This window comes from Hypanus sabinus, chromosome 19 (genome assembly GCF_030144855.1).
Source record: "Hypanus sabinus isolate sHypSab1 chromosome 19, sHypSab1.hap1, whole genome shotgun sequence".
Lineage (NCBI taxonomy): Eukaryota > Metazoa > Chordata > Chondrichthyes > Myliobatiformes > Dasyatidae > Hypanus > Hypanus sabinus.
The window spans coordinates 9,781,254-9,796,541 of NC_082724.1; the positions used below are offsets into that span (position 1 = coordinate 9,781,254).

General features: G+C 40.4%; 1 protein-coding gene across 1 annotated transcript in view; it reads right to left on the reverse strand.

Moving 5' to 3' along the window:
- Positions 1-1,263: 1,263 nt before the first annotated feature.
- The window catches only part of prkar2aa (protein kinase, cAMP-dependent, regulatory, type II, alpha A), a 336,630-nt gene continuing 322,605 nt past the window's right edge, over positions 1,264-15,288 (reverse strand). The window contains exons 15-17 of the mRNA XM_059943985.1: positions 14,919-14,984; positions 9,915-10,053; positions 1,264-8,123 (exon numbers count right to left, since the gene is read on the reverse strand). Coding sequence (XP_059799968.1) covers positions 7,990-8,123; positions 9,915-10,053; positions 14,919-14,984 — 339 coding nt within the window. The 3' untranslated portion in view covers positions 1,264-7,989. The remainder of the gene's footprint in view (positions 8,124-9,914; positions 10,054-14,918; positions 14,985-15,288) is intronic.

The following is a 15,288-nucleotide window of genomic DNA, read 5'->3' on the forward strand; positions in this document are numbered from 1 at the left end:
GCAGTCTGGTTGAATGTCCTAGTTGAGCAGTCTTTCATTGATTATTGAATTATAACATATTGAACTATGGTTATTATTCTACAGATTTATTGAGTATGCCCACAAAAAATGAATCTCAGGGTTGTACTTGGTGACATGTATGTACTTTGTTAATAAATTTACTTTGAACTTTAAACATACTCAGTGGCCACTTTGCCAAGTACATAATAAAGCGGTCACAAAGTGTATGTGTTATACACTTAAGGTCGGCAATGTAAGTTGATTCTGAGCAGCTTAAATGGGAGGAAAGACAGCTTGGCACTGAACTAACAAGAACTGGATCACTGAAGGATTATTCAGCAGGCTTAATGTGCTGCAGTGAGTTTAATCAGCAGTCAAAATGCAAATGCAGCAAATTCCTGGAAATAACAGCAAGGGTAAACGTGAGATACGGTTGGAAATAACAGGGCAGCAGAAACTGAGGAACAATTACAGGAAATTCACTGAATGTCAGATCATGAAACATATATCCCTGATGACAGAACTGTACATTAATAACAATATGTCATTCATACACTATTAATTTTTTCTCTCAATGATCAGCCCAGCCTATTATGAATTTAACAAGGAGAGCTGAATTTAAAACAGATCCTTATAGTTAAAATGACAAGAGAAATTGATCTGAACACAAAAGCAAAGTGATTTTATTCTTCAATAAAACACAACACTGATAGAATTGTTTTTTTTTATTTTCAACTGAATAGTCTTAGTAAAGAACAATCTTTCAATTCCCCAAAAAGAATGGGTAGAAGGGAGCTTCAAGAAAAAAAGGAGGTAATTACAGAAGCATTCCTTGGCTAGAGGGAGGCCAATGCTCGGAACAGAAGACAAACCATCCCACATGCCCGCAGATTCCAGTGACAGAAACACTGGATGGCAAATACGGATACCTGAAACTCCAGCACACACGCAACAGAGCTGCACTGTCAACATGCAACAGACCTTTTGAGGCGAGGCAGGGACAGAATTTAAGCAGAATGGTTGCCGACAGCCTACTTGACTACACTCAAAACCATGACGGATGTCATCTTAAAATGGTGTTTCTGGTGACCACTGTGTCACCACTTTTTCTTTTGCAAAGAGGCCCACTTTCAGGATTAATATTATGACATAAAATCGGCCAGTTTGCATGTGCTAACTGGTATTAGTCTTCCCCTTTGAGGGAAGGGTTGCAGGTTATTTTAGTCCACCGTAAATAGAATAATGTACCAAATATTCAGAGAATCTGAGAATTTGTCCTGTTTATTTGAACCATCAGGAAGGTATAATCAAGCAATGCAGCAGAAGCAACATTCCATAGATGGCAGATTCACCGTTCTTTTAAACTATTTACCCTATTACCAAACAGAACACAATGTGCAACAGTCAGTAAATTACACATATTATATAAAGAGGAATGCTGCACCTCTATACAACAGAGGATTTTATTTCTCAATGTAAATAAACTCTTTTAAAATTGATTTTACCAAAGCTCTGATCTGACATTTTGCTGTAAAGATTTCTTCCCCACATGGATGAGGGGGAATATGGTAAAATTCAGCCAAGTGTCAACAGCAAACAGAAATAGCAGTTCTGAACAGGTGGAAATGTTCAATTCCAACGTCATCTGTAAGGAGTCTGAACATCCTCCCCATGGAACGCGTGGGTTTTCTCCAGATGCTCCGGGAGTCTCCTCCCACAGTCCAAAGACGCACCAGTCAGTAGGTTAATTGGTCATTGTAAATTGTTTCGTGATTAGGCTAGGGTTAAATCAGGGGTTGTTGGGCGGCAAGGCTCAAAGGGCTGGAAGGGTCCATTCTACGCTGTATATCCAAATAAAATTACAAAAAATTTAAAGTCTGCTCAAGGCTACGGACTCTAGGTTTGCTACTGTACATAACAGTCTTGACTTTACCTTCCATGGAATGCATTTCCTGTCAAAAGGAATTTAAACAGTAAAAATACAAAATCCCATTAACAATGCTAATGAAATGCTTCATCTATCCTTATTTTCTCTACTTCTTTCAGTGCCTGAGTATCTGATGAGTATTTCAGATCAGCCTCTGGGAGTGTTTGATGGCTCTGGACCTGTACTCGCTGGAGTTTAGAAGAATAAGGGGGTGGGGATCTCATGAAGCCTATTAAATATTGAAAGACCTCGATAGAATGGATGTGGAGAGGATGTTGCTTATAGTGGGTGAGTCTAGGACCAGAAGGCACAGCCTCAGAATAGAAGCATGCCCTTTAGAACAGAGATGAGAAGGAATTTCTTTAGCCAAAGGGTTAAGGTTGATAGGTTCTTAATTAGTGAGGGTATCGAGGGTTACAGGGAAAAGGCAGGAAAATGGTGTTGAGAGGGATAATAAACCAGCCACGGTGGAATGGCAGAGCTGTCTTTGTGGACTGAATGGCTGAATTCTGCTCCTATGTCTTACGGTCGAACTTAGACAAAGGCAGACAGGTTCTAATCATTGTCTACTATCCCTATGTTACACCATTGCATTGAACATAAACAAGACATTTCACAGATGAAACCTACAACTCCCAATCCAAGTTAAACATGAAATATTCTCCGTCAACCCCAGTAATCAAATATTTTACTAGTAAAGTGGAACAGTACAAGTACAATCCAAACCTTTCAGCGACTTTTCACTGAGAATGTTTTACAAAGTCGTTATTGATATGGTAGCCAACATTAGAATATGAGACGAATATAAGATCTGAATGCAAATGTTTTGAAGTAAAAATACTGCAATCAATATAAATTCATCTTTATAACCCCCCCCCCCCCCCCACTAAGGAAACGTAACAAGAGTAAAAGCAGCTGATATCCAGACATGATAACAAGGCAGTCATCTCATGAGGCAGGTCAGCTCAAATGGCAGCTTAATCCATCATGGTGAAGTCCAAGACAGAAACAGATTAAAGGGTAAATGAGATCAAATGCTTCTAATCATGGCATGATTTTTTTTTAAAAAACACTTAATCTTTGTACTATATAGTGTGTTCATTGATAGAGATTATTGTGTTTTAGGGCCTTTTTATGGAGAATTGTTATGGATACGTTAGCCAGCATTAGAATATAAAGTGGATAAACAATTGGGAAAAGCAGGTTTGATTAGGATCAGATAAAACTGATTGTTGAGAAGTCAGCCAATGGCTCATATAAAGTTTATGAAGGTTTATTAGGAATACTGAACTACGTATTAAAGAACATGCAATACAAAAGTACTTGGTGTTACATAATCATACACGAGAGATTCTGCAGGTGCTGGAAATCCAAAGCAACAAACAAAATGCTGGATGAACTCGGCAGGTCAGGCAGCATCTATGGAAATGGATAGTCGACGTTTCAAGGTGGCATCTACGGGTGGCCCTTTGAGCTGTGCCAGCCAACAATCCTCAATTTAAGCCCAGCTCCGAAATGTCAACTATCTATTCATTTCCATAGATGCCACCTGACCTGATGAGTTCCTCCAGCATTCTGTTTGTGTTGTTTTGGTATTACATAAGTGACTCGAGACAAGGTGCATAGACGTTTAGTAGTATATTGTTACATAGAGAGGGGACAGAAATTTGTGGTGTGCATTAAGATGCACTTAATTTATCATATTGGTAATGTGAAATTTGAAATGTAGGCCTTCGTTAGTCTCAATAGACCATGGATTTGTACCTTTGGAAAGTTTCCAGGGTGTAAGCCTGGGCAAGGTTTTTTATATGGAAGACCAGCAGTTACCCAAGCTGCAAGTCTCACCTCTCCACGCCATCTATGTTCTCCAAGAGAAGGGCATTAGGACCCATACAGCTTGGCACCGGTGTCATCGCAGAGCAATGTGTGGTTAAGTGCCTTGCTCAAGGACACACACGCAGCCTCAGCCAAGGCTCGAACTAGCGACCTTCAGATCACTAGACGAATGCCTTAACCACTTGGCCACGTGCCAACTGAAATTTGAAACCTGTTGATGTGAAATGAGACTAAATATTCTGAAAAATTGGAACATCACATCAGTAAGATGGGGTTCACAGATGTGTCATGTGGTACTAAAATTCGGAAGAAAAAACTGAAGATGCATTTTGGCTTGCAGTTGTACGGAGTCTACAAATTTTACCACTTTTATTGGTCATAACAACTATTCCAATATTTTCCATTCGATTCACACTGTCACCTTCACAATGCTGCAGGCTTTGTATATTTGGCCCAGAAAGTTCAAACATTTTTGGCAATGGGCAGGAAAATCCTAATGAAGCACATAAATAGCATGCAGTGCAGCATCTCACCTTAACTACAGGTTTCTAAAGTACAATTTTCCTGCATGTTGTACACTTGAGAGATTTTATGATAGATCAGAAATATAAATGGTAAAACATGTAAATTCCTAACAACTGCAATACTACAACTGTACTCGAGGGAACTGACTCTGCGGCTGGAAAGATAACCAATTTTAGCTCAACTTATCATCATTAATAAGGCAAAACCATTCCAGCCAGAAAATGTGACCCTGTAGATAAATGAAAAGAGAAAGGACCGAGCTCAGCTGTGATGTATTATTACCGTTATCTAACCAGAACTCTCATTCAGAGCTCACTTAAATACAGTTCTAAGTGTCAAGTGTCACTGAAAACGTACCTCTGAATATGAAAAGTAGGGCAGACCTAGCCCAAAGGATTGTGCAGTCACAGCAACACCCAGCTCTTAGCAGTTTTCGAAAGGCTGTAAAGATTCTATGCAAAACAATTCCTCTTTCATAGGCAACTAACCCATTCTATCATCTTCAATTAAGGCCTCTACTCTAAGAATTCTGTTGGAATGTTATTCAATACATAGTCAAGATCTTAAAAATCAAAAAGATTGAACTGCATTCAATATAATATGCATCGGTATACAATCAAAACTAGTAACTTTCTGTAGCAACACACACAAAATGCTGGAGGAACTCAACAGGTCAGGCAGCATCTATAAAAATTAATAAACTGTTGACATTTCAGGCCAAGACCCTTCACCAGGACTGAAAAGGAAGTGGTAAGATGCCAGAATAAAATGGTGGGGTGAGGGAAAGGTGGATAGAGTGGAGAATAGAAGAGTGAAGGGGAAGGGAATTTTTTTTTTTAATCAGAAGGAGAAGTTGATATTCATGCCATCAGGTCGGAGGCTATCCACTCAGAATATAAGGTGCTGTCACATTTATAATATCTTTCAGTTCTTTATCTGAGCTTTGAATATTAGCCGTAATTATAAGCTGTAAAAATCTGAAGACAAATGGCTTTCAAATGGATCTCAAATTAAAGCGAAGCATGGAAACAAGGATAGCAGAAACCAGATGCTTAATGCAACATTAAAACTATGACAATCCCAAGCAGAATCATGGATCCAAATCTGAACAGAACATGACATGTGAATGAAATGTCAAGCAATATGGCTCATTGCTTGCAGCAAAATGTTTGAGAGTGCTGTGGTGAGGGGACAAAATATTGATGCCATTCTCATTAACCATTCGCAAGGTGTATTTAAGGGACTTAGCTACAAGTGAATTGTCACTTTTTTAAGTTTGTTACTTCTACCCTGATGGTTAGTCCTTACAGATGGTCTCAGTAAACTTGCTAAGACTTTGGCCTTAAAATAAAATACTTAAAGATATTAAATACCTTATGTCAACCTCCTCCTGAGAAAAAAGCATACTTTCAAATCAGCAGCTGGCCTTTATGAGCTGCTGTAGCAGGGACAAGATGCAGCTTACAGAAAGCAGATGCTAGACAGCTGATCTTGATCTTCAATACCCACAGAAAGCTGCACTTGGCTCTTGGGCAGCATGCAAGTCCTAGTGTTGACCACCAGCAGTAAAGACAGCAAGTGCAGACTTTGTTGAAATAATAACTCAAAACTAAAAAAATACAAATAAACTGATTTGACAAAGAATACTCAAGTCCTCTTGTAACTTTTCCTGTCAATTTGCACCCCCTTCAAAAACCTGACAATAACAACAACTCTGCAGTTTCCACAGGCATCCATTGACCTTCTGTACCTCACTCTGCGGCAATGTTTCACTGGGGAGTGCAGCCTAATAGGAGTTTTCTACTTGCTAACTGCAATCCTGCTGTCAACTGCAGTTCTGTTGTCAGCAGGACACCAATCAAAGTGAAACCAAGGGGTGATGAGCCCTTCACTCACATCCTGCATGAAATATCTCAGGAAAACAAATCCAGTTGGGACTGCAGAATAAAGCCCAAGGCCATTCTGACAAGGAATAAGAAAGGATACTAGAAGATTTTGCCTCCTTTTAGTATACTTACCAGTATCTGCATGGACAACAGGCAACTACATCTACCACGCATGTGGTCCATTAAGAAAAACACAGATGATTGGTATGTTAAATTTATTCAAGGGCACACCACAGATTTATGGAAGGAAATATACACTGAAAATAAATATGCCCTTAATCAAACATTTCTACACCTTTGGACCTGGGTTTGAGATATTGTTGAATCCAGGATAAAATGATGACCTTATTCATCTCACAGTGAATAGTTTCTAATTCATTGTAAAACTCTTAAGCCAAGGCCAACAATGATTCAATGGCTGTGATACATCTGTATTGTGGGACAAAGTTCTCAGTGAATCGGCCCCTACAGCTTGAACAGCTTATCATGTCATATCTCTCAAGCACTGAGCGAGTTCAGAGCTTTCAGCTAACATCTACGACTCTTCAACGTAAGCCTCTATCAACCCGCTCAACACTTCTCTGAAGGGAGCAGCGCAAAGTCAAGGAGTGCTTTGGGCGTGGAGTGGGAATGGATTTGCTGGTGATGGGGTGAAAAAACTTGGCAGTGATGACTTTCAAGACTCATACCAGCCTGCCAATTCCTGAACAAACAAGTGAGTTGAAAATATCTCGTACCAAGTTCTGATCTGAATATTAGGAAATGGGGCTATCAGGAAAAGCAACAAGATGGAAACTAAAAGCGACAGAAAATTTTACATCTATTTTTGGTAGCAGTCTCAGCATACACCAGTACCTTGGGGTGCCCATGTAGCATTAACATTGTGAACCCAAGAAAGCTCAAATGTCTAAAGAAACACATATTCCAACTCACCCATTACAAAAGCACAACAAAAGGGGGAGAGGGTATGGTAAGTGCCATTTTTATGCAATGATTTGACACTTAAGGGAACAACATCATTGTTCCAATACGTCTGTTTGGTACTGCACAGGGTAAAAAGAAAGGAGACAAACCCAACAACAGAACTGTTATAATTGTATGAGTGGTCTTCTTTTATATACCCACCATCACACGTTTCACCCAACTTATGTATTGTTTTGCACTGTGAAACAATATTATACTGAAAATCCACCACAGATGCACAACTTTTCATTTCAGAAACCTCTTGAATCGAAGCAACTTTGGTAATCTATTCAACATAATTCAAGGAACTTTAAAGAAGTCAGTTTTATATGAAACATTAAACCTATCCAAATACTTTTCAAAGTATCACCCAGTGGTGAAACCACAGAAGCAATCAAAGCTTTACAACAACCATTATCTTTTTTTTTAGGTTTTTTTTTTGGCAAGAACTGGTCACTTACGTATATAAATAACAAAGAAACACAGAATCTGCTCATTTCATCTTATCAAAAATTACATTTAGTATTTGTCTTTGTGGTTTAGTTTGATAATTCATAAATCAACAATTCTTTTCTGCTTTTGGAAGAAGATCAGCCCAAGATACAGAATATGCTTTGAAACCAAGAAGGCAGATAACAAAAGAAAAACAGAACATTTGCCATACATTTTCCCATCCCTGGCTAGGTGGTAATGTATTTCATCATAGTGGTTCCCCACGGCATGGAAAGAGGCAGAAAATGCTGTTTTGCTCATTTACTGCTTTTTTTTTTCCTCTGTGGGTGTTTTTGTGTGTTTATGGGTATTTTTCACTTTGCTTCCATCAAACTGAAAAGGCACTGGATAACATAGTGCCTATAAACCAGGATTCTCCAAGTCCAAACTGGTACCAAACAAGGCGACTAGTTGCTCTTCATAATTCACTATATTTCTCTTCATGATGTCCATGCAAGGACCTAATAACCGTTCAAATGCTTGGATATCCATCACTGTAGAGGCAAACAGAATAGGATAAAAACAATTTAATAAAAAGAGGTTTTGCACATATTAAAATGCAAGAGACACTATTGGGAAAAACTATCAGGACAAGATTGAAAAGGGTATACTGTGCAATACACACAACATGCTGGAGGAACTCAGCAGGTCAGGTAGCATCTATGGAGAAGAATAAACAATTGACTTTTCGAGCCAGGACCCTTCATCAGGACTGAGAAGGAAGGGGGAAGATGCCAGAATATAAAGGTAGGGGGAGGGGAAAGGGGCTAGCTGGAAGGTGATATAGGTAAAGACGCATAGATGGGAAAGGTCAAGGGCTGGAGAAGAAAAAAATCTGATTGGAGAGAAGAGTGGACCAGAGGAGAAAGGAAAGAGGAGGGGACCCAAGGGGAAGTAATAGACAGGTGAAAAGTAAAAGGTCAGAATGGGGAACAGAGGAATGTGGGGGGAGGAGAAGGGAGGGGATTTGTTTGCTGGAAGAAGAAACTGATATTAATCCATACAGGATATAAAGTGGTGCTCCTCTTCCCTGAGGGTGGCCTCATCTTGGCATAAGATGAAGCCATGGATTGACATGTCGAAAAGAGAATGGGAATGCCCTTGAATTGCATGTAAAGGGAATACTCATCCAAAAAGGGAATGAAATACCAACTCAGAATCTTTGCCAGAATATCACTTGTACTATTAAATAAACAGTATGCACCCAAATATTTTGAAAATTACAGCGTATGTTTCCCGATGGTACAAAATTGAGTGAGCTGTGAAGGGATGTGGAATGGCTTTAGGCAGATACAATGAAAGAAGAAATATTAACTTTATTTGTCACATGTACAAGGGAACATATAGACTGTGTGCTGTTTTTGCATGAATGACCAACACAATCTGCGGATTGTACTTGGCGGCAGCCCATGTATGTCGCTACACTTCTGGGGCCAACAAAGCATGCCCACAACTTACTAACTCTAACCTTATGTCTTTGGAAGATGTGGGAGGAAACTGGGACACCCAGAGGAAACCCACACAATCACAGGGAGAATATACAGACTGCTTACAGACAGCAGTGAGAACTGAACCCCTATCAGTGATCACAGGTGATGTAACGTGTTGCGATAACCACTACTCTACCAGGCCCTGAGAACACAGCATTTGGAATATAATGTAGGAAAACATAATGTCACCTACTTTGGTACCAAAAAATAGAAAGCAAAGTATCTTTCAACTGGTGAGGTGTTCAGAGGAATCTGCATGTCCTTAAAAGTTTCCATGGAAGTACCACATCAAGTAGGAAAATACAATGCGACGTTAGCTATTATTCAAAAGTTGATGTTTTATTGCAAATTGAAATTTTATTACTTCATTTGGAAGAGGTGTAGGGGATTGTCCAGTGAAAAGAGGCTTTCTGGACTTTAGAAGAATGAGAAATAATCTCACTAAAGCCCACACATTTCTGATGGCACATGACAAGGAGATGCTGTATTTTTTCTGACTGACCATACAGGAGGGCCACAGTCTCAAAAAGAGACGTGAAGAAATTCTTTCACTCAAAGGTCAGTGTAACTTTGGAGTTCTCTCTGCAAGAGGGCTGTGGACACTCAGTTACCAAGTTTACTCAATACATTGATAGAAATTTGGGTAGTAAGCAAATTGAGAGAAATGGAGTTACTACAGTAAAGTGACATTAGAGAAAAGGAAATATTATCAAAAGTAGGAATGGGCTCAGGGGACTGGATGGTCTACACCTGTTTCAATTTCTTATGTTCTACTCAACTGAAATGAATACTTGCCTAAGCATTTGACATCTCCAACTGCATACGCTGAAGCTGCTCTAGGTTTGTTGGTCACCAGTGCCAGTTCGCCAAAATACTGCCCCTTCACACATCTGGCAATTTCCACCTCCGCATTGTCCTCTTGATCTGCCAGTGTCTAAGCAAAGCAGATACAAACACTCAGTTTTAATTGTAAAGCAGAACACAGCACCAGCATAAATTTGAATTAAACAAGTTAGCTGTTACGTCAGGGATCTCAGAAGTAATCTGCACACAAAGGTTCACCCTGAAAGACCCAAACTCACATTTTACTTCATAGTTGCCTGCACCACAGCAACTACAAATAGACAATTTTCCAAAACTAAAGACACAAAATGCTGGCAGAACTCAGCAGGCCAGACAGCATCTATGGGAGGAGGTAGTGACGACGTTTCGGGCCGAAGCCCTTCATCAGGAGTTGATGAAGGGTTTCGGCCCGAAACGTCATCACCATCTCCTCCCATAAATGCTGTCTGGCCTGCTGAGTTCTGCCAGCATTTTGTGTCTTTATTTATTTCCAGCATCTGCAGATTCAGTCAATTTTCCAAATCTGATGTTTGGACATTCAGAAACAGCCAGAGCCGAGTCCTAAGAGCACAATCCTGTTGTTCAGAGCCAAAACAGAAGTTCTTCTATTTTTATCTTAGACATGCAGCATCTGCAGTTTGTTTGATTTCTACCTATTGTTTGGAAATTAAATGTGGAAAACACAAGAGTATCATCATTTGCTAATTACAACGGGCTTTCAGAAGTTAGGACGTTAATTGACATGGTTTGATTCCTGCAATAACATAGTAACCACCATTCATATTAATTAAGTAATAAACATGGCTTTACTAAACAGAAACAGAAAATACTCTCAACAAAGAACTTCCAAAGGCTGCCCCACCATCAAAAATATCTTCAAAATTCTGCATCCATCACTAGGGACCCTCATCACTCAGGACATGCCTTCTTCTCTTTACTGCCATTAGGGAAGAACTACGCGGGCCTGACTCCTCTGAAGATTGTCACTTCGTCATGGTAGAGAGGCTTGTGATTTCCTGAGATCCTGAGAACAATGCCGTCTGGAGCTCTGCTCCAGGTAGGGTCACCCATGGCGGTAAGGTCAATAGGAAGGTCCATGACAAAGAGTAATCCAACTAAGACCTTAACAGTGGAGCTGGTGGAAGATGAATTGTGTTCAATTCTGGTCACCTCATTATAGGAAGGATGTGTAAGCTATGGAAAGGGTGCAGAGGAGATTTACCAGGATGTTGCATGGATTGGAGAACAAGTCATATGAAACAAGGATAGCAGAGCTGGGACTTTTCTCTTTGGAGCGTCGAAGAATGAGGGGGGACTTGATAGAGGTCTACAAGATTATGAGAGGCATAGATAGGGTGGATAGTCAGTACTTGTTTCCCAGGACACCAATAGCAAACACCAGAGGGCATATGTACAAAATTAAGGGAGGGAAGTTTAGGGGAGACATCAGAGGTAAGTTTTTTTACACAGAGGATTGTGAGTGCCTGGAATGACTTGCCAGGGATGGTGGTGGAGGGTAAAACATTAGGGGTATTTAAGAACCTCTTGGACAGGCACATGGATGAAAGAAAAATGGAGGGTTATGGGGTAGTGTGGGTTTAGTATATTTTTTTAAGGATTATATGGGTCGGCACAACATGGAGGGCTGAAGGGCCTGTACTGTGCCGTAGTGTTCTATGGTTCTATGAGGACAGATCACGACAGCAGTGAAGGGTCCCCAATTATCTTGCATTCCATGTAACTAGACCCTGATCCCGATCTGTCAAAGACCACGTGTGGCTACCTGTGAATCAGCCTCCCCACGTTTATCAAAATCACCTACATTAATTTCGATTAATGGAATGACTCAACTCGAGTGATTGTAATACTACCACAACAACTATTACAGGAGCCTGAAAACCCATTCTCAATGTTTTAGAAACCGCTTCTTTCGCTCTGCCATTACATTTCTGAACAGCCCACAAACCTCTCGAATCCTCTTTTGCACTGTTTATTTATTTGTTTAATAATTTATGGTAATTTGTTATGCCGCCACTGTTTTATTGCCATAAAAAAATCAAATTTTACAGCCAACATTAGTGATAATAAACCTGATTCTCATTAAAATGTAACATGTGTGGTTTATCATCATCTATCCACTACATCTACACATTCCCCTATTCAACTTTCCCATAAAATATCCCAATCCATCCTCAGAGCATTTCTGTCACGTTTGTTCTGATAATGTCCCCCTCTATACCAATGCTACAACACACCTTTCATTTGCTTCTGTTCAGAATTCCTCTCCATTACAAGTTGATAGAATCCTTGAATACATCTTCTTCTTTCTTGCACATCTAACCCTGACATTGTAACACCATAAGACATAGAAGCAGAATTACGCCACTTGGCTCATTGAGTATGCTTCGCCATTCAGTCATGGCCAATTTACTATCCCTCTCAATCCTATTCCCCTGCCTTCTCCAGATAACCTTTAATGCTCTTACTAAGCAAGAACCTGTTAATACTCCACTTTATGTTCATCCATTAATTTGGCCTCCACAGCCACCTGAGGCAATGGATTCCACAAATGCACCATTCTCTGGCTAAGGAAAGTCTTCCTCCTCTCTGTTCTAAAGGGGCATCCTTAATCCTAGATTCTCTCACTATTGGAAACATCTTCCCTACGTCCACTCTATCTAGCCCTTTCAATATTCAATAGATTTCAATGAGATCCCCTGTGACTCCAGAGAGTCAGGCCCTAAGCCATCAAGTGCTCCTCACACATTAGCCTTTTCAATCTCCTTCCCTTGAGTTAATTTTCATTGCCCTCACCTCTATTCTCATAAGATTCTACATTTAAACGATCATTTGCCATAACTTCCAAAACATCCAAGGCGATGATACCACGAATGCTCTTCTTCCCATTCCTTGTCAGCATCCTCACAGCTAATATGAAAAATGAATCAGTGGAAATGGAGCACACTCTAATTACCCCAAAGGCCGAAGATTTGCAGCCATTCCCATTCTATGTAAGCAGCTGACCTTTCACCCCACTATTTATTGTTTATGATACAGTCCTTTCTATTTTTGGGAGACCAAGCACTGCTGGAGTGATTACTTTACAGAAGAGCTCCACTCAGTCTACAAGCATGGCATGAGGTTTTTTAATTCATTAACCATTTTAATTCTCTTCTTCCTTTCAACTCCAGACTTAATTTTTTTTCCCCAATGAAGCCTTATGCAAATGCAAGGGACATAATTTGATCAGGCATTTTATAGCACTCTGTTATGAACAATCAAATAAATTATCTTTTAACTACCATTCCTTTTTTGACATGTACTGATAACTGTTCTCCTATACTGTATAATCCCCCTTATACCCTTTATATATTTATGTGATTCCTAACTAGATTCACCATGGTATCATCATCCTTCACATCATTTAAATACCCTTGCCCTGTTATGATCCCAGCCCCCTCCTTTGTGAGAATCGCAAGAGCACCCGTCGGGGGGGGGGGGGGGGGGGGGGGGGTCAATAGACCCAGGAAGAGAGAGAGAGAGAGAGAGAGAGAGAGAAATGTGCCGAATTGCACGTTCCACCCGGGATGCAGAATAAGACGACAGCGACTATTGTCTCATGGAGACCACGTGAAAAGCCCTCGGGCAAGGTGGGCTGGTTGAGAGAGAGATTGCATCATCCCAACCTGATTTACACCTGCGACCCCGTGAGGAAGTATAAAGGAGAGTCTCAGGGGAACAGCCCTTCAGACGCACCAAGAAGACACGAGAGAGTGATTCCGCAGCAGCGGGAAGCCATTCTGAAGGAAGCCACGTGCGTTAGATTCCGGGATTGGAATTTGTGGCTGGAATCACGGAAAACCGCTTTTAACTAACATCGGGGAGAGAGAACCAACCCTCCCCCGATTTCACGGAAGCTTCATCAAGACCCGGCAAGTTTTTTCTCTTCTCCCCAATCTCTCTCTCTTGGTCGCCCCACGTGAAACCCAGCGATTCTCAAAAGGCTGAGGCCTGCAGACTTCTGACTGACTTTTATATTTCCAGCGGACAATCTATTAACCCCTAGACAACAATAGAGCTCACTTCTTAATGATGATTATTACTATACCCGCGCTTTAGATTGAGTGTTGACGATGTGCATTATCTGAATGTTTGTATTAACCTTACTTTTGTGTCCCTTTATAAATAAAAATATTTGAAAATAGTGACATCGGACTTCAACGGACCTCTCTATCTTTGCTGGTAAGTTATCCAGTTACGGGATACGTAACAGCCCTTTCCTGAGTTACAGACCTTACTCTACTCATTTTCCCTAACTCTGCAATTGCTTAAATTGTTACATCTTAACCAACTCTATTTAAAAAAAAGCAGCGCATAAAGCCCAATACATCACAAGTAAAGTCCTCCCCACCAAAGGGCCATCTACATGGCCATAGCCACAAAAAAGGCAGCATCCATCATCCCTCCCATGTTCTCTTCCAACTGCTGCCATCGAGGTAGTGGTACAGGATCCATAGCTCCCACACCACCAGCTTTAGGAACAGTTATTACCTTTCAGCCATCTGGCTCCTGGACCAGCGTGGATAACTTCATTCACGTCAACTCTGAACTGATTCCATAACTAAATGACTCACTTTCAAGGGCTCTTCAACTAATGTCGTTGGTATTATTTATTTATTTAGATTTGCACAGTTGCTCTCCTTTTGCACGTTGGCTGTTTGTCAGCCTTTCTGTGTAGATTTTCATTGATTCTATTAACTTATTTTACTGTGAATGTCTGCGAGAAAGTGAATCTCAAGACACTATATGGTAACGTATACATGCTTCAATACTCGAAACATGACAGGTTTTCCTCTTCAGGCACTTGCATTTACAGCACTTTACTGTATTTATAGTTTCCACTATTTCCCTTTGGTTTATGATCACCTTGTGGCCCATGCAGGTGAACTGTCTTACCTTGCTCTTGATCATAATCTTCACTTCACCAGACTCTACAATGTAGAAGCAGTCTGCCTTATCTCCCTGCAGGGCAACAAAGTAAAACCTCAGATTTCAAAATTGTAACTTAGCATCAACTTGTTTTAGCACATACCTGATGAATAATATAGTCAGAGGTAAGGAGAGAATAGCTTTATTTGTGACATGTATATTGAAACGTACAGTGAAATGGGTCATTTGCATCAAATCAAATCAGGGAGGATGTGCTGGGTAGCCTGCAAGTGTTGCCACGCTTCTGGTGCCATCACAGCGTGCCCACAACTTACTAATCCTAACCCATGTCTTTTTGCAATGTAACAAGAGTGCTCAGCGGAAACCACAGGGTCAC